The sequence below is a fragment of the Hibiscus syriacus genome, unplaced genomic scaffold (genome assembly GCF_006381635.1).
Source record: "Hibiscus syriacus cultivar Baekdansim isolate YM2019G1 unplaced genomic scaffold, ASM638163v2 tig00110580_pilon, whole genome shotgun sequence".
In the NCBI taxonomy this organism is placed as follows: Eukaryota; Viridiplantae; Streptophyta; class Magnoliopsida; order Malvales; family Malvaceae; genus Hibiscus; species Hibiscus syriacus.
The window spans coordinates 1,415,082-1,434,613 of NW_024062791.1; the positions used below are offsets into that span (position 1 = coordinate 1,415,082).

Here is a 19,532-nt window from a genome sequence, read left to right on the forward strand (position 1 = left end):
AAGGTTAATCTCGTCTTTTCCACTAACAAAAGGATTTCCTGGTAAAGGGAATGGCTTGCAGTGTTGGCAATGTTCTCCGCTTCTTCTTCACTTTCTGTTTCAGCAGTTAGTTAAGCTGCTCCAATCTCTTCACCAACTCTTTCCCCCTCTTTGGCAAATACCAAAATATATTACTTTTCCTTATCAAAAAAAAAATATATATATATATATATTACTTTAAATATTTATTTATTAAATTTTTTTTATTTATTTTCCTTCTTTTATTTACTTCATTCAAAGTAGTTGTATTATCATTTATGTATTTGCTGCTGCTGCTGTGTGCACACCTCTTCTTCTCTTTCCTTTCTTTCCTTTTTCTCTGTTTGGATTTTTGAGAGGAAAAACTTAAATGCCTTTGGTTAGAGCTCAAGTTTGGAATGAGTACGGGCTTGGTATGCCGGAGCTTTACAAGGAAGCTAATAGAGAAGATCCAAAAGCTGTTCTCGACGGCGTCGCCGTCGCCGGCCTCGTTGGTATATTGCGCCAGTTAGGCGATCTTGCTGAGTACGTATATGCTTTTTGATTAATGAACCTTAAGCTTTTTGATTATAGGATTTTCTTCTTTGGTTACTTACGTTTTTTGTTCTTATTTGCTTTTAAAATGTTATTTAAACTGCGATATTTTACTGGTGTAGCTTGGTTGTTATGATGTAGATTTGCAGCAGAGGTTTTTCATGGATTACAAGAACAAGTAATGAGCACAGCTTCTAGGAGTCAGAAGTTGACAATTCGTGTCAAGCGGATTGAAGCTGCATTTCCGCCTCTTGAGAAGGCAGTGCTTGCCCAAACAAGTCATATTCACTTTGCTTACACAGCTGGTACTGTCGCTGTACATGTCTTTTTCTTGAAAACCCGCTAATTTTTCTTGGTAGATATTGATTCTTTTACCCTGTTTTTGCGGATACCGAGGTATATGAATTCAGTACATATTACTTTATATCTTTGTTACAGACTTAAAATCACGCTGTATGGTCTTATGCTTTCTTCTGGCATTTGTTGCCAAAATTTGGGTTGAGTGCCAGCTAGACATAGACCATAAGCTCACTGATATTCATGCATTACTGGAAGAAGGACATCTTATTTTCTTTGAAGTTCAAATATTCAGTAAAAGCTTAATTTCAAGAAGAATCAAAAACCTTGTTTTTAGTTAATCACGTGGCATTGGTCATTTGGTTGTCAGTTGCTTCTGACAATTGAAGCAGTGTTCTTGCAGATGACTCTATTGAAAGGAAGTAGATCTATGGCAATGGAAGCATGTTAGATACAAACCATGCTTTAGTTGTTAATCCTGGGAAATTTTACATAATTACATTGACTATAGACTAAATGGATTAGAAACGTTTTTAAATGATTTCATTCTTATATATATATACTGCATGTATTATTAATACTATTTTCTTCAAGGTCATTGCATAACAATACACCTGTATGTTTAAGAATCAAGATATAAGGAAAACAGTGATGTTGCTTTTTACGACAGAAACTAGGTTCAAGTTTATTTTTATATTGCAAGTTTGAATTTTTTGTGTTAGCTATCGGGAATTTTTCATCTTTCTGTTCAAATCGTAATGAGAAGCAGTTGCCCTACAGGTTCTGAATGGCACCCTCAGATTCGCAATGAGAAAAATCTTTTCATCTACAATGACTTGCCACGATTTGTTATGGATTCCTATGAAGTTTGTCGCGATCCTCCGCGCCTCCATTTGCTTGACAAGTATGGCTATATACATCCGCTTCTTATTTTTAGCAATGACAATCATGTTCAGGAAATGTATTTGTGATGTGCATATGTTTTGGATTTTTACTTTTGCTTTACGATCAGATTTTGTGCTGGTGGCCGAGGATCTTGTTTAAAGAGATATTCTGATCCGACCTTCTTTAAGAGAGCATCAGGTAGCCCCATTGAAGAAGATGCTGAAAAAGTCCCAATAGATAACAGGACTCGTAAGAGCAAGGTATCATATCATTTACTCTTAACCATCCAGGCAGAGAATCTTGACAGTTTTGAGTCAATAGTTATTAAATAGTCTAATCTTTAGTGGAATAAAATTCTTCACTCCACAAATACTTACTATGAATGTCTCTGGGACTCCTATGATGTGGAGGACACTTTGTATAAGTACAACCTTTCAGGATCATGTTGCAACTGAATAAGCTATTGTCCTTTAATTTGAAATAATTTCTGAATTAAGTTTTTCAAAAATGTACAGAAAAAAAGATCGTCCCTCAGGAATGACAAACTATCACAAGGTGCATCATTTTCAAGTCACAGTGGCAGGTAATATATGTGTATGTATATGCATATAAAATGCATGTATGCACTCACTTTCATGCAGACAAGCATATGCACATATAAACTCAAACATATAGACATTTCGGTATCATTTATTGTGTTGGATACAGTTTGATTTAATTTAACATTACGAATCTGACTTCGCAGAATGCACGGGCGGACTTCCTCTCAAAATGCATCTACAGTTGACATGACACTGAAATCTGATGTGGGAGAGCATTCAGGTTCTTGTGCTTTCAATCTTGGTTCATCCCTGCTCCCTGAGGAACTGGAGCCCAAGGAACTGCCCTCTAGGTTGATGCAAGAAACAGACACTCCTGGTTCCAATTTTCCTGTCGAACAAACTCAGGATCTAGATGATAGTTTTTCATGTAGTTCATCACAAGAGAAGATCGCCCCTGGTGTATCTTGTGTATCATGGGATGAAAAGGAAGAAATAGTGGAGTCCAAAGCAGGAAATTGGGATATCGATGAAGTTCCAAAGATGAACTTTGATGTAGATGTGCAGGAAATTGGAGCTGCAAATCTTGAAAAAGGTGATGAAATGGACATGCCTTTCAATATGGTGGATGCTCCTCAATCAAGCACTATTGAGAGCCAAAATGATGAAATTGAAAGTGAACCAGACAAGTACATGGATGCACTGAACACAATAGAGTCGGAGTCTGAAAATGATATTGAGTGCCATAGAAAACAGGAAGTGGAACATTGTTCTGAAAAAGATGTTGAGTGCCAAACAAAATGGGAAGCGGAGCGAACTGAAGATGCTGACATTGTTAGTAATGAGAATAGAGAAGATGAAATTAAGTTGGTTATGGATGGTAATGCAGACCATAATCCATCTGTTATTGAATTGCCTGCCTCATCTGCTATTATTTCAAACAATGGGAACTCCGAGTGTTTTCCCGATTCAGTACCCTCTGAGAAATTTTCCCCTGAACAGATACCTCACATCTCAGGCAAGTCTTCTGATCCCGATCATTCATCAAGTGATGATTTAGGCATGAGTGATGAAATCCACAATGGCTCACAAGCAGACTCTGTCATCAGTGATCCTTCCCCCTCCTCTGGTTCTACAATTTCTGATATGCATAATCCAGCCAGTAATAAGATCATAACCAGTGTTAACGACTCTCAAAACTCCCAGACTGAATTTTCTGTAGTGCATCCAGTTGGGTTCTGGACAAATGGTGGCCTTCTGGGACTTCAGCCATCAAAACCTCCTGATTTTTGTGTTTCAACTGGAGGTCAAGGTTCTGCATCTAAAACTAGTGAGGCATTTGGTCCTCCAAATCAAATTCTGATTCCTTCTCATGAGGGACCCAAAGGAAATTCAGGTACAGTGGTTGAGAATGCAGAATTTAATGAGAAGGTTCCAGGTTTATGTAGTGAGAAAACATCCCTTATGATAGCTGATTTTGATGCCAACCTTGAAAAACCTGTTAGTTCTCATTGTAATGATAGTCTTGATAATTTGAATGGTGTTGGCTTGAGCGTAAACACTTCATTGCCACATGGAAACAAGCTCCCAGTCAATTCTAATATCAAGTCTACATCTATTGAATCTGATGAGGAGAATGATGACAACTCAACTAGGATGTTTGGACTTGGCCATCATTTACTTGTAAATGGTTTTAGCAGAAAGATGTCCATTGGCCATGATGATGAATCTGAACTAGCAACTTCTACAAAAACAGGGGTATTGGAGCCGAGGAATAGGCAGAGGGGCATATCATATCAGAAAATTCCTCGAACAACTATTAATGAGCAAATTGGGAATGGTTCTCCAGTAAATTCACTTACTTCTTCTCCACCACTGGAATATATGAAAATATCTTTCAACCCTATAGATGGATTTGAGACTTCTAAACTCAAATTGCAATTTCCTGATGGGAATCTTTATCGTGAAAACATTAGAGACATGTTTCCTTCATTTCAGTTGGTCCCAGTGCCTGCTATTCCAGCACATGATGTTGTTTCGGACTCTGATGATGAAACTTTCTGCAGATCATCCCCTTATATGTCTGATGATTGCCTTTGTCATTGCTCTGAGTCAAACTCTGAGCAGTGGGAATCTGGTGAAACACCTGAAGGCAAGGACCCTGAGCTATATGATGCATTAAGCAGATTGTCATCAATGGAGTCTGTTTCAAGCTGTTTACAAGTTGGGGAACCAGCTAATAGTGGCATCCTTGTTAATGAGGGAAATAAAACTATAGTTGCTGGGTCTGATGCAGAACCATCACTGTCTGTGTCACTTGATCTCCCAAGTTTTGATGTTATTAACCCTATACTAATTGATGAATCCAAAAACAATTCTGATCAAAAGAACATAATTATGCAAAATACAACAGAGCTCAAACCAGTGCCTCCACCTCCTCCTCCTGCACAGTGGGGGGTTTCAAAACCCTGCTTCAATGAGGCAGAAGAAAGACAACATGCTTTATCTCAGTCACTTAGACATGAGCTTGATCTGAAACTTTTGGGATCTTTTGTTTATCAAAAGCATGATCCCCCTCCATTTAATCAACAACAAAGGAATGATGAGGCAATTGCATTAAAGCCTGAGAAGAAGGTACTTTGATAATGTTGTCATTCTTTCTTTTTTTTAAAAAAGTAAATGTTGTGAAGTGGAAATGGTTGCTTATAAATCGTAAAAAAATGATGAATGTGGCAGGTGGGCCAAGAGAATTTGAGCGGGCAGAAAGAGGCAAACCAGCTCTGTGGTGGCCGGGGGATGGATGAAAAGGAAGATTTCTTGCATCAGATCAGAACTAAAGTGAGTAGTCATTTTTCTATTATTATGTTGCTAGCCATCATTCAAATGAATAATGGTCCTTAATTTTAATGTACCTCTACAAATGTGAATTTCACTGCTTGAAGAAACAATTTCTTTGATCAAAATCAGAAAAAGAAAGCAAAGCAGTAAATACCTATCTAAATACTAAAAAGCAAAAATATCATTGAGCCTTTCATAGCTTATTTTTCAGTACATTTCAAGTTTAACAACTATAATTTCACATGGACTTTTTTCCCCTCAAAAATAAGATTTTCCCACCTCTTTTCCTCCTCTTTGTCAGTGTGTGTAGTTTGAGCATTTATGTTCCTCTTTGATTATGAATATTTTGATTCTGCTATGAGATCATCATGTTGTAGAATGTGGACCTTGTTTCATTTCTTTCAATTATTAATTACCCAAATTTAAATGCGTTGTCTCATGTGTTCTGTAGAGTTGGTGGCTTTTGTGATAAAATGATGGGAGTATAATTCATTCACTTGTTTTTTTCTTCTTCTTCTTTTCAGTCGTTCAACCTAAGGCCCACAGTCACTGCAAGACCCAATGTTATTTCTGGTCACACTACAAATGTCAAAGTCACCGCAATTTTGCAGAAAGCAAATGCAATCCGCCAGGTTTCCAATTGTTTTTTTTTTTACATTTTCCTCATCTTTCTTTATTCCCCGCTTCGTTCTCTTATGAATGACAACCAGATTAACACTTCTGAAACTTGTTCAGGCTGTCGGGAGTGACGATGATGATAATTGGAGTGACAATTAATTATTTTGGAATATGGATGCAAAAGATAATCCCAAGTTCTCCCAGTCTCAGGTTTTCAAATTTGGGTGAGGCTGTTTGAAACGTGTGTGTATAGTCCTTGTTTCTTCTTGTAATTAGCTACTGGAGCTGGAGCTCATCTTGTTCGTATTGGTGATTACTCATCCGTTTCTCGGTTAGTTAATCATTTGAACAGGTATTTAGTTGAATCATGATGTAAAGTAATTTTCAGCATTTAGGCAATGAGTCGTGCATATTACATGATAATATACACACACGTTCATCCATGTTTCTAAGAAAGCATTTCAATTTGTCCGTTAAATAGATGGAAAAGGTGGAGTCTTGGGTCTTCATTAGAACAAGGATGTTGCCAATTTATGCAAGCAAAGAATGATTGCAATTGTTTGCCTGTGTGTCTGTCTTGCTTAAAAGGCAATTGTCAGCGGCAGCACAAACGGGGGGAACAGTGCCGCGTGATTGCTTGCAGAGTAGCCACTGATTTGTTTTGGAATCACTAAGTAGTTTCCTTATGTTTTGCATTCGAATCTTCAATTTAATACGGTTTTTAATGTGTTTGAAGACAAAGGCAAATGATTCGAATATTGGGTTTTCTGATTTTTTTGGTGGCATATGGCAGTATATGCTTTGATTTAGTCAATTTAATTTGTTTTCTTTCTTTTCTTTTTTCTGCCAAGAATCAAGGGATAAGAACCTTCCATCAGATAAATTGACAATTAATAATAATAATAAAAAAAAACTCAGAACAGTTGACAAAAATTGATGCCAGCCAGTCATCCTATATTCCTATGTTTAAGTTTAGATTAATTATAGACGGAATAGGTTTCAAAACTCCCATAAACCCATGAGATTTCTCGGTGAATTACCTAAGTACCCACGTTTCATTTGCAACTTGCAAGCAGCCGCAGCCGCAGCAGCAGCATAGAAAATTAATTGAATCAAACTTACCCCTGGGATTCAAAGATAAAAAATGACAGTCCGCACCAAAAAGTAATTTTTTTTTTTTTTTTGCAAAGATATGGTTTGTACCTTCCTCTTTTAGATCCCGAAAGGCCCTCCTTATTTGTTTTGGATTGTTTTTCTCGCTGATTTTTAGCAAAGGGAGTGTAATTGCATACGTATGGAGATTAAGATGAACTTAACAGTTGCACGTTGTTAACTAACATATTGTCTAACTTTTATTTATTCAGAAATTTAAGGTTTCAATTTATACTATTAGATAGCAAACTAATTGATTTGGTTCATTTAGTCATTTTAAAGATGAACTGTCCAACAAATCTGAGATTTTTGTTATTCTTGGCATGTGGTCTTTTTAGTGCCCAAAACAAAATAACAACGTAATTGTATGACCAAGACTGAATCCAGCTGCAAATTTGAGAGAAGAAAGAAACTTATGAGCAAAGAGGCTAACAACATTAGTTTTTTTTCCCTGAAAGAAAAAGAATGGGTCGGACTGAAATTATATCTTAATTTTATTCATATCCAAATGCTAATCTATGATGACATTTTAATAATGCAAAAGAACGAAGAAAGTTGATTATTTTGATTAATAATTACGAATTTGTGATTAAGTTATAGATACTGTCGTAACCGGTTTTCGTCCGGGCACGAAATATTATACTTGGCGGGGAAATTGATGTGAATAAATGGTTTTGAAAATAATTTGGGAGTCGCCATCGGCCTTTTGGGTCAGGTAGGTCGAATACCTAAAAATTATTTTTTTAAAGAGTTTTAAGAAAACACCAATTAAAAAAATGAACTGATCTGCGTTTATAACCAAAAATTCGTTCTTTTTAATAATAAAAAGGGATTCGTGGTCGGTTACGTTTAGGGAAGGATTAGCACCCCTACAACGCCCAAAATTGGTACTTTTTAATTATAAATTGTCTCTATTATTAAAATTTTAAAAATTCAAAAATATATTTAATTTATAATTCTATTATTTCAAAATTATATAAAAAATATTTATTTATTTAAAAATATCAGAAAAGAACTTCTAGGTGCCTTAAGACATCTCTTTTATTTGATATTGATAAATATTAATTTAAATAATATTGTTTACTTTTTAATTTTAAAATATCAGAATGGGACATCCAGTTGTATTAAGACTGTCCTTTTCTTCGATATTAAAAATAAATATTTAAAAATTACTATTTATTATATATATATTTATGAATATATAAAAATATTTAACAATATAATAAAATAAAAATAAAAATACTACTAAAACAATATATTTAAAAACAATAAAATAAATGAAAACATATAAAATAACTGACTAAATTACAGTAAAAATAAAATCAAAAATCTAATTCATAATTAATCAAAATTATAAGGATTGAATATGTTATTTTCTTATTTAATAATTTAGTGACTACAATAAAATTATTTAAAATTCGGATATTATAATAAAATAAATTAAAAATATAAACTAGTGATTAAAAAATTATTTATTAAAATTAAGGGATTAAATCTGTTATTTAACCTAAATATATTATTTTAATAAAAAGGACTAAAATGAATAAAATTGAAATTCGAAGACTGAATTAAAAATATTATAAAATCGATTTAGTGACTAAAATGTAATGTTTACAAATTAGGAGGACGGCGGACGGGATTTAACTATTGTCTAATTACGCGCATAGTCCTTCCCGAAACGACGTCGTTCGGGAAGGACTATAAAAGGTCCAAACCGGCTGGCCCGAAGGGCCAGTCTTCATTTCTACTTCTCCTCTCTCTCTCTTCTTTGAGAGAAAAAAATTTTCTCTCGCTTCTCTCTAGAACAGAGAGAAGCCAGTCGGCCGGCAGCCGTCAGTCGGCGTTCGTCCGCCGTCAACCACCGCCGCCGGCCACCGTCTTCGGTGGCCGGAAAATTTTTTTTTACATCTAAACATAGATCGGACCGTCCTAATGACGGTTCCGATGCTCTTTTCCGTTAAACGGCTCCCAATCGGAGTAAATCTAAAAAGAATACCTTCGGTTTTTCGAAGGTTTTGATGAGATCCGGCGTTTGGCTTCCTCGGTAAGTCTTTCTCTTCCTTTTTCTTTCTTTTCTGTTTCTTTGCTACTGATTGTTGAGATCGTTGGTAGTTTTTAGTATCTAGTTTCTTTGTATCTCTCTCGGTTTCCTGTGTAGTCTCTGTCTCTCTTTTTTTTTTTCAGGTTCGGGTGGTGGCTTTTATAGCCACCACCGGTGTGGCCATCGGACCGGTCCGAAGAGGGGGTCTCGGTGAGTCACCGGACTGCCAGTGGTGACTCACCCCGTAGCTATGGCGTGGACGGCTGGTGTTCTAGCTTCTGGAGTCTTCGGTTGGGACGTGGCAGCGGCGGAGGCGGCGAGATAGCAGCGGCGGCCGCGTGTCCCTAGGGTATCAGACCCTAGGGTTTCCATCTGGAGCCATCTGGACCGTTGGATCTTGCCAGATCCAACGGCAGCAAGCTGAGGCGGCTGGTTAGATTAGGGTTAGGAAACCCTAACTGAAACCCCTAAATGTTTAGGGTTTCTGGTTTGATCTGGACCGGTTCTGGTTTGTTTGTAACTGGGCCGGTCCAGTTGTAATTGGTCTGTAATTATTATTTATATATGTATTTAATATATTTAATAATAATAATAATAATGATAATAATAATAATATAATAATAATAATAATAATAATAATAATGATAATAATAATAATAATGATGTGGGTAAAAAAATTAGTATCTTCAGCTGCCCCTCTTTGCTCATTCTTGTGTTAACAAGAATAGGGCAAAGATGAAAAGATAATAAATTTTTTTATCCATTTGGCTTCACTTGATCATAATGGAGATATTGAATAAATTCTTCTCTTTCTTCAGATGAGTTCTTCTCATTATGAACTTTCTGCTGGGGATGATACTGACCTCTTTCTTTCTGTGATAGAGACATTCAAAAGGTTGAATAATCTCTTGATGAGTTCTTCTCATTTTGAACTTTCTCTAGAAAGGCTGATGCTAATCTATCTCCTTCTGCGATAGAATTATGCAAAAAGTTGAACAAGTTCTTCTTATTATGAACTTATTCTTTCTTCTTCAGATGAGTTCTTCTCATTATGAACTTTCTCCGGAAAAGATAATCCATCAATTGATGAATTCAGGTAAAAGGTTGAACAAATTCTTCTAATTATGAACTTCTTCTTCCTTCTTCAGATGAGTTCTTCTCATTATGAACTTTCTCTGGAAAAGATGATCCCTCAAATGATGGATTCAGGTAAAAGGTTGAACAAATTCTTCTCATTATGAACTTCTTCTTCCTTCTTCAGATGAGTTCTTCTCATTATGAACTTTCTCTGGAAAAGCTGATCCCTCAAATGATGGATTCAGGTAAAAGGTTGAACAAATTCTTCTCATTATGAACTTCTTCTTCCTTCTTCAGATGAGTTCTTCTCATTATGAACTTTCTCTGGAAAAGATGATCCCTCAAATGATGGATTCAGATAAAAGGTTGAACAAATTCTTCTCATTATGAACTTCTTCTTCCTTCTTCAGATGAGTTCTTCTCATTATGAACTTTCTCTGGAAAAGCTAATCTTTCAAATGATAGATTTGAATCTTTGCTAAAATCTTTGAAATTCCTGTTAAAAATTCAACAAGAATAAAAATGAATGAAAATGCACCTATTTTTGTAAACACCTAAAATATGATGCATGAATGTTAAGTTATTTGATTTCAGATTGGTGAATTGAATATTTCTTCAATTGTAAAAACCCAATAGATCTTTCTTCTTCAAAACAAAGAATCTATCATCTTTGACAAATATAGATGTAGATATAATGTCACAAAACCTCTTGAGAATAAAACTCAATAGTATAGGCTCTTGAAAAGCTTGCATTCAGGCAACATGTTGATTCTGATAACAATTCATCTGATTATGAAGTGACCTTTCAAGATGATTTCACAGATATCGATAGTTCTTCTAATACCGAGAAATCTTGAATTCTGATTCTGATGAGGAGAATAAACTGTTATACTTGACAAAAATGGGATTCTCATGGGCTGAAACTTCAATAGCCCTGGAGAAATGTGGTCCAGATTCATCAATTGCAGAATTGGCAAATTTTATATGTGCTGCTCAAATGACTAAGGCTGCTGATGCACTTCTTCTGGTAAAAAATAGGAAGTCATTATGCAATGATCCCAATTACAAGCACAGGCGAAACTTGGGCTATGATTTTTGAAAAGGAAGAAGCAGAGGAAGCTTGAAAAGAAGCTTCTTAATGAAGATAATCATGCAGTTCATCTTTTAATTCCAATGATTGGTTCTGTAGTTCTTACCAGATCAAATAACTCAAAGAACACTTCCAGAAGATGCTATTGGCAAATTCATCTTCTAAATTTAATGATTGTTCTGTCCAATCAGATCAGATAACTCAAAGAACACTTCCAGAAGATGCTATTGGCAAATTCATCTTCTAAACTCAATGTTTGATTCTGTCCAATCAGATCAGATAACTCAAAGAACACTTCCAGAAGATGCTATTGGCAAATTCATCTTCTAAACTCAATGCTTGATTCTGTCCAATCAGATCAGATAACTCAAAGAACACTTCCAGAAGATGCTATTGGCAAATTCATCTTCTAAATTCAATGATTGTTCTGTCCAATCAGATCAGATAACTCAAAGAACACTTCCAGAAGATGCTATTAGCAAATTCATCTTCTATTTAATGTTTGGACTGGGATATCACAGTACTTATTCGATGTAAAGCCAGAATTTGTAGATTCGAAGCATTTCCATGCTGCTACACTAAAAAGGGCTATATTCTTAATTCTGCCAATTACGAACAGATTTTCTCTTATTCTGCTTCCTCCATGTGCTGATGCTTTTCCATTGACAAAGAAATGATGGCTTTCATGGGATCCAAGAATAAAGTTGAACTGTTTATAAACATGTACAGGAAGTGCCAAATTGACAGAAAAGGATCTGTAATGCTCTTGAAGCTTATGACAATGAGCCACCTTCAAGTGTCCAGAAGTATGTTCTTGATGAGTGCTGAAAATGGAATCTAGTATGGGTTGGAAGGAATAAAGTTGCTCCACTTGAACCTAATGAGGTGGAAATGCTTCTAGGTTTCCTTAAAAACCATACACAAGGATCTGTATAGAGACATGTTTCCCAGTGATATCAATGTCTTGTTTCTTTTTGCCGGAATCAAAGCTACAAAGGTTGCCTTCTACTGCCTTAGTATATCTTTGAAAACAGGTGTGCAAGAACTGAATGGTGATCGATTGGAGCAATTGATGAGTAGATTTGGCGGATTCGACCTTGTTGTCGGTAGCATCCCGTGTAACAATCTTAATGTTCATGGCTTTAAGATGATGATGATTTGCTTATTTCGTATTCCATGTATTTAAAAATATTAACATAAAGTGATATTCAGAAATCTTTAGCTTATTTCAAAATTATGTTGATTCATAGAAGAATAAATTGAATTTTCAAAAATAAATTGAATTTCAAATAAAATGAACTTGAAATAGATAGAATTGTATTCAAAGTTATGGCAATCATAAGAATGATAAAAATTCAAATGTCTCAACAAATTATAAGCATAAGTATTTCTAAATTAATCACATTGACACAATTTAGAGAAATGATGTAAGCTTTTGTCTGGAAGATCTCAAACGTTGTCAAAATGCTTGTAGATGTGAAGTCTCCCAACTGTCAAATCTTAAGAGAGTTCAATTGCCGGATGCCTAATAGCAAACTTCATTTGAGCCGCCTTTTCAGGTTTTCAACTCAAATCCTTCCTTAGGTTACAAGATGCCCTTTTCGGGTTTTCACCTTGACCCCCCTTTTTCTTTTTTTCTTTTCTTTTCTCTTTTTTTTCACATCAAGCATAATATTTCTTGACATAATCCGAGTTTATTGGATTTTTCAGAATTTTTCCATCTATTTCTGCCAAGATCAACGCTCCTCCGGAAAAGGCTCTTTTCACAACGTATGGCCCTTCCCAATTAGGCATCCATTTCCCACGGAAATCTTTATGTATAGGCAAAATCTTTTTTAGTACTAGATCACCCTCTTGGAATGCTCTTGGATGTACTTTTTTGTCATGAGACTTCATCATCCGTTTTGATACATCTGTCCATGGCAAATAGCTTTCAATCTTTTCTCCTCAATAAGGTTCAATTGATCACTCTAGCTTGGATCCATTCAGATTCATCCAATTTGTTTCTCTCAATATTCGAAGCGATGGAATCTCAACTTCAATTGGTAAGACTGCTTCCCATCCCATAGACTAAAGAAAAAGGCGTTGCCCAGTAGATGTTCGAACAGTAGTTCGGTATGCATATAGAGCAAAAGGTAACTTCTCGTGCCAATCTTTGTAAGTTCAGTAGTCTTTGTAATGATTCTCTTGATGTTCTTATTTGCTGCTTCAACTGCCCCATTCATCTTTGGACGATATGCCACTGAATTTGCATGTTTGATCTTAAACTGTGCACAAAGTTCGATCATCATTTTGTTATTCAGGTTCAGCATTATCTGTATGATCCTCTCTGGTAGGCCATATCGGCAAACTATCTCTTTCTTTATGAATTTGCAGACTGGGATCTCTTAATATTGGTATATGAAGCAGCTTCAACCCATTTGGTAAAATAATCAATTGCCACAAAGGATGAAACAATGTCCATTCGATGCTTTTGGTGTAATTGCTTCCTATTCCCCAAGAAAATGGCCAGGGTGCTGTCATTACATGTAAAGGAGATGGGGGTACATGAATTTGTCTGCATATATCTGGCATTTATGACATTTCCTTGCATAATCAATGCAATCTGTGTACATAGTACCCAATAGTATCCATATCTCATTATCTTTCTGGCCATGGAAAGACCATTTGCATGTGTTCCACATATTCCACTGTGTACTTCTTCAATGACATTTCGAGCTTCGCTGGTATTTAAACATCTCAATAGCATTTGATCATTGCTTCTTCTATACATAATCTCTCCATCAAGAAATATCCAGCAGCCATTCTTCTCAAAGTTCTTTTATCAATTTCCGATGCATTTGGTGGATAACTTTGATTTTTGATATATTGCAGAATATCATGATACCATGGTTTACCATCTACCTCTTCCACACTATAACAATGTGCAGGAATTTCATAAACTTGCATTTTGATTGGCATCATATCAACTTTCTTAGTTGCTTGAAACATAGCCGCTAATGTAGCCAAAGCATCTGCCATTTGATTTTCTTCTCGAGTGAGATAATTGAAGGTAATTCTCTCAAATTCTTTTACTAATTCGAGTGTAAAATTTCGGTATTCCAACAATTTGGGGTCTTTTGTTTCCCATTCTCCTCGCAATTGATACACCATTAACGATGAATCTCCATATCTTGAGAAATTTGATTTTTTTCTATAGCTGCTTTCAATCCCATGACACAAGCTTCATATTCTGCCATGTTATTGGTGCAAAAGAACTCCAGTCTACTCGTAAAGGGATAATAAATATTTTCTGGAGAAATTAACACTGCCCCAATTCCTCGTCCCAAAGCATTAGATGCTCTGTCAAAGTAAAGCTTCCAAGTTGCAAATTCATCATTTGTTCTGACTTCTTCATTCATGGATATGCATAACAAATCTTCATCAGGAAAATTAAAGTTCAAAGGCTGATAATCATTTGATACACGACTGGCCAGAAAATCAGCTATGACACTTCCTTTTATCGCTTTTTGGTTGACATATACAATATCAAACTCAGATAATAACATCTGCCATCTAGCCATTCTGCCTGTCAAAGCTGGTGATTCCATTAAGAATTTCAAAGGATCAAGTTTTGATATCAACCAAGTAGTAGGTATAACATATATTCTGAGTCTTCGAGTAGTCCACACCAAAGCACAACATAATTTTTGTATTGGTGGATATCGAACTTCACAATCGGTAAATTTCTTGCTCAGATAATAGATAGCTTGTTCTTTTCTTCCAGATTCATCATGCTGTCCTAGTACACATCCCATCGAATTTTCGAAGACCGTCAAGTAGAGAATTAATGGTCTATCAGGCATTGGTGATACTAAAATTGGGGCATTGGATAAATATTTCTTAATAATATCCAAAGTTTCTTGACATTCTTCATTCCAGACTTCAGGATTGTTCTTTCGAAGTAATTTGAACACTGGATCACATTTATCAGTTAATTGAGAAATGAACCGAGATATATAATTTAATCTTCCTAAAAAGCCTCAAACTTCTTTTTTTGTATTGGGTGGTGGAAGATCTTGAATTGCTTTGACTTTATCTGGATCAATCTCGATTCCTTTTTTGCTGACTACAAATCCCAAAAGTTTCCGGAAGTTACCCCAAAGTGCATTTAGCGGGGTTAAGCTTAATTGATACTTCCTCAATCTTTGGAAAAGCTTCCTCAAATTTTGAATATGTTCTTCTTCAGTTCGGGATTTGGCAATCATGTCATCTACGTATACTTCAATCTCTTTGTGCATCATGTCATGAAACAAAGTTACCATGGCTCTTTGATATGTTGCCCCTGCATTTTTCAATCCAAATGGCATTACTTTATAACAGAATGTGCCCCACATGGTTATAAATGTTGTTTTTCAGGATTCATCTTTATCTGATTATATCCTGAAAATCCATCCATAAATGAAAACCATGCGTGCCCTGCAGTATTGTCCACCAGTGTGTCTATGTGGGGTAATGGAAAGCTATCTTTCGGACTAGCTTTGTTGAGATCTCTGTAATCCACACACATTCGAACTTTCCCATTTTTATTTGGTACGGGAACAATGTTGGCTACCCATTTTGGGTATTTAGATGCCTGTAGGAAACCTGCATTGATTTGTTTCATCACTTCTTCTTTGATTGCAACAACATTTCTGGCCTCATTCGTCTGAGCTTTTGTTGGACCGGTTATATTTGGATTGATTGGAAGCTTGTGTATCACTATATCTGTGCTTAAACCGGGCATATCTTGATAAGACCAGGCAAAGATATCTTTGAACTCTTGAAGGAGATTTATCAATTCTTGTTTATCTGGATTGTCAGAGTAGTACCAATTTTCACCTCTTTTATTTCTTCATCTGTTCCCAAATTCACAGTCTCAACCTCTTCTTTGTGGGGTAGAATTTGTTTGTCTTCTTTTCTACCAATCTTAATAGTTCAGTAGGAACATCACATTCCAGTTCTTCCTCACACCCATTGATTTCTTCCAGACATATGGGCTGCTCTAAATTTATCACTGGATTAAATTTAGGAATAAACATGCTATTAACATGGTGACACCTGCAAATTTAAGTCGGACATATTTCCGAAAGAATATAGTAAATTTATGAAATAAATAAATGTAAAAATGTAAGAAAATGTAAAGAATGATTGCCGTCTGAAAATTTTAAAGAAAGTTCCTTATATTTAACATAATTTCTTTTACAAGATAACAAAAAGTTTTCATATTTTTGAGCTAAACATAAAGATTAGTTCTGAATATTACTCTGCGTTAATATTAAAAACTATAGGAAGATCTTCAGTGGTCCAATTGGTGAGTGTTTTCCAGGAAGACATGGTCGAATCCTATCCAAGTATTGCCAGTTTTGTTGTCATTCATGATCATGTTGATAAATAATCCATTCATAGCTTCTTCAACTATGTCTTGATCTTTCGTCAACTTTTCTTCTTTAAAGGCTTCAACAAGCTGCTGTTCTACATTAATTGTTCCCCCTGATCTGAATGTGGTCTTTAACTGTGGAAAAAACATGTGTTCCCATATGATTTCTTTCCCTTTCAATTTTGCCTTTCTGTCTTCACATCTTCTTTTCATCTCTTTGTTCTTTTGCTGAAGATTGGGCTTAAACCCTAGCCCAAAACGGTCTTTTTTCATCTTTATGATAGGAACTGAAATCCCTTGAAGATTCTTTCCTAGACCTTTCCCAGCTTTAGCTCCGATGCCTAAAGTTTGTTGTACTGTCATCTGGTGCAATCAGACAATCTGGGATATGGAATTTTGCTTCCTTCTGCAATAAAGGTTGCATTTACAAATTCAATAGCTCGAAAAGAGCATTCAAGAGCCTCATCATTGGTGTCGATATATGGAACATCGCTTGTTACAGACGCAATGATTTCTTCTTCAGCACTAACGCATATTAGTTGTCCATCAACAACAAATTTCAATTTGATGTAATGAAGAACGGCTCCTGCTGAATGAATCCATGGCCTCCCTAATAGACAATTATATGTGGGGTGGATGTCCATCACCACAAAGTCAATATTGTACACAACTGGGCCAATTAACAATGGTATTTCCATTTTCCCGAGAACCTCTTTTTTAGTACCATCAAAGGCTCGTACCACATTCTGATAACTCTTCATGTGTGATTGATCCACAGGCATTCTTTGAAGTGTGACTAGAGGCATCAAGTTGAGAGCGGATCCATTGTCAATCAATACTCCTGGCAACACATGACCATGACAATGTGTTGTGATGTTCAAAGCTTTTACTGACCCATTTCCGCCTTCCGGTATTTCATCATCTGTGAACGTTGTAATTGTCAGCGGCTATATGTCCCACAATTCTGTCAAGTTTATTGAGGGATATATCTTTGGGGAAAATGTTTGATGAGAATTTTCATCAAAGCATTTCTATGCGCTTCTGAATTCATCAATAGATCAAGAATAGAAAATTCTCGCTTGTTGTTGTGTAGTTGTTCAACCACACTATACTCCTATGTTTCAGGAATTTCAAAAATTCTTGAGCTTGTTTTTCTGTCACAGGCTCATTAAATGCTGGAAGGGATTCATCCTCAAATACCTTCTGAGGTATTGCCATGGCTTTTCCTTTGGCTTTCACTTGTTCTGAAGCATTGGATGTTTCGGGAGAGTAACATCTCCCACTTCTTGTAAAGAAACCGACCTCGCTCACTGCTTCAGACGTCGATGTGGTACTCAGACTTTGTTTTTCTCTTCTGTTTTTCTAGAGAAACATATCCTCCTACCATTGAAACATTGGTAGTATAATTCCAAGGTACCCTGCGGGTATCTTATATGGAAATGGTAGAGGGTGGTGATAACTACTTTCGGCTTTATTGGTGCAGGAATCACCGTAGATGATTTCACATTAATAATCACAGGATCATTTATTCTTTGACTCGGTTAGAATCCTCTGATGAGCAACAACATTTTCTTTTTTCCCTGGTTCTTCTTCAAAGAATTCTATTTCTCTGTTGTTCATCAATTTTTGCACCAAATCCCTAAATTCAGGACATAGTGAATTTTGTCTTTCTCCTGATGATATTCACAATAATTCTGCCTTCATTCTGCTTTGGCCTGAATTGTTGTGGAATTATACGGCTAAAGAGTTGTTGGAATACCAAACAAACGGAGATTTAATTTTAGAAATGTCAGTTTTTCTTTCTTCGTTCTCTTCCGAATTGCATTCACGTTTTTGTCTCCATGATTGGCAATGGATAATTGATGCAGATGGTGTATTGAATTCCAACTTCCCAGTGTTGATCAAATTTTGAACCACCCTTTGAATGCCAAAAGTTTCAATAGAATGACCGTGATTCTTCATGGTAAACACAGTGTGCCTTTGTATCATACCAAGGAGGGAATGGTGGTTGCATGGGAACCAAAGGATAGGGCCGTATGACATCTGCTTTAACAGCGAATCTAGATCTCAGCATATGGTACTGGTAAAGGTGTAAAAGACAACCTTTATTTCCTTTCGAGATCCTCTGGAATCTGTTCGATTAGTGTTTGTTTCCTCTTTCTTAACCCTTGGCTGGGTATGTAACACTTTTCGATGAATTTTTGCTGTAGAATTTGCATTGTTGACTTCATTCTCTTTTTTCGGTATGTAGGTCTTTTGGAACTAGACCCCTCGTTTGATTCAATTTTGCCACTTTTCAAGACATTTTCAATGAGTTCTCCAGAAATGACTAAATCTGCAAAATTTCTGGTTGCATTCCCATTAATGATTTAAATAAGGAGCCTTCAAGGTATGAACAAATATTACTGTAGCCTCTTTTTCTGACAAATGTGGTTGACTTGGGCTGCGTGTCACGCCATCTTGGGCATACTGTTGAATGTTTCATTATTCTTTTTCTCCAAGTTTTGGAGAGTCCATCTATCAGGAACCATGTCTGTTACGTGGCGGTACTGCTCTAAAATGCTTTAGCCAAATCTTCCAGGATCTAATGTTGGCTTTGGTCAATTGAGTATACATTTTAAAGCCGGTCCTGTCAAATACCTGGAAGCAGTGAATTAACAATTTCTCGTCCTTCACTATCCTGCCATTCTTCGACAAAACATAGTAATGTGGGATGAAGGGCATGTAGTACCGTCATATTTATCAAATTCGGGAGCTTTGAACTTGATGGGGAGGATAGGTCTGGAACCAAACTCAACTCACTAGCATCAAACCCATAGAATGATTCAGTTATTTCACGGATTTCATTCGTTTTCTAAGTTCTTGATCTGTCTGGTCAGTTCTTCATTTACTTTTTGTTCTCATTCAGCTCATTCAATCTGGGATCAAATGCTCAGTATTAATATCCCCTATTTTCACATCGGATAAGCGGATTTTGTTTGAAAATGGAGGATCCACTTGTTGGTTTCATGTGGTTTAGCTTCTTGAAATGCAGATGTACGAGCA

The 19,532-nt window shown here is 36.0% G+C and overlaps 1 protein-coding gene across 1 annotated transcript; it reads left to right on the forward strand.

Annotated features, from left to right (window-relative positions):
* The first annotated feature begins 373 nt into the window (after positions 1-373).
* Positions 374-6,031, forward strand: LOC120133438 (protein SCAR3-like). The gene is made up of 9 exons (XM_039150016.1): positions 374-543; positions 694-857; positions 1,630-1,753; positions 1,862-1,994; positions 2,250-2,317; positions 2,480-4,907; positions 5,010-5,111; positions 5,636-5,743; positions 5,847-6,031. Exons 1-9 carry the CDS (start codon positions 389-391, stop codon positions 5,886-5,888), a joined length of 3,324 nt encoding a protein of 1,107 aa, XP_039005947.1. The 5' UTR covers positions 374-388; the 3' UTR covers positions 5,889-6,031.
* The last annotated feature ends 13,501 nt before the right edge of the window (positions 6,032-19,532 follow it).

Coding starts and splice junctions, on each gene's coding strand:
- LOC120133438 (XM_039150016.1), top strand. CDS start 389: ATGCCTTTGGTTAGAGCTCAAGTTTGGAATGAGTACGGGCTTGGTATG. Junction 858..1,629: donor TCACTTTGCTTACACAGCTG/GTACTGTCGCTG, acceptor GTTGCCCTACAG/GTTCTGAATGGCACCCTCAG. Junction 1,995..2,249: donor ACAGGACTCGTAAGAGCAAG/GTATCATATCAT, acceptor AAAAATGTACAG/AAAAAAAGATCGTCCCTCAG.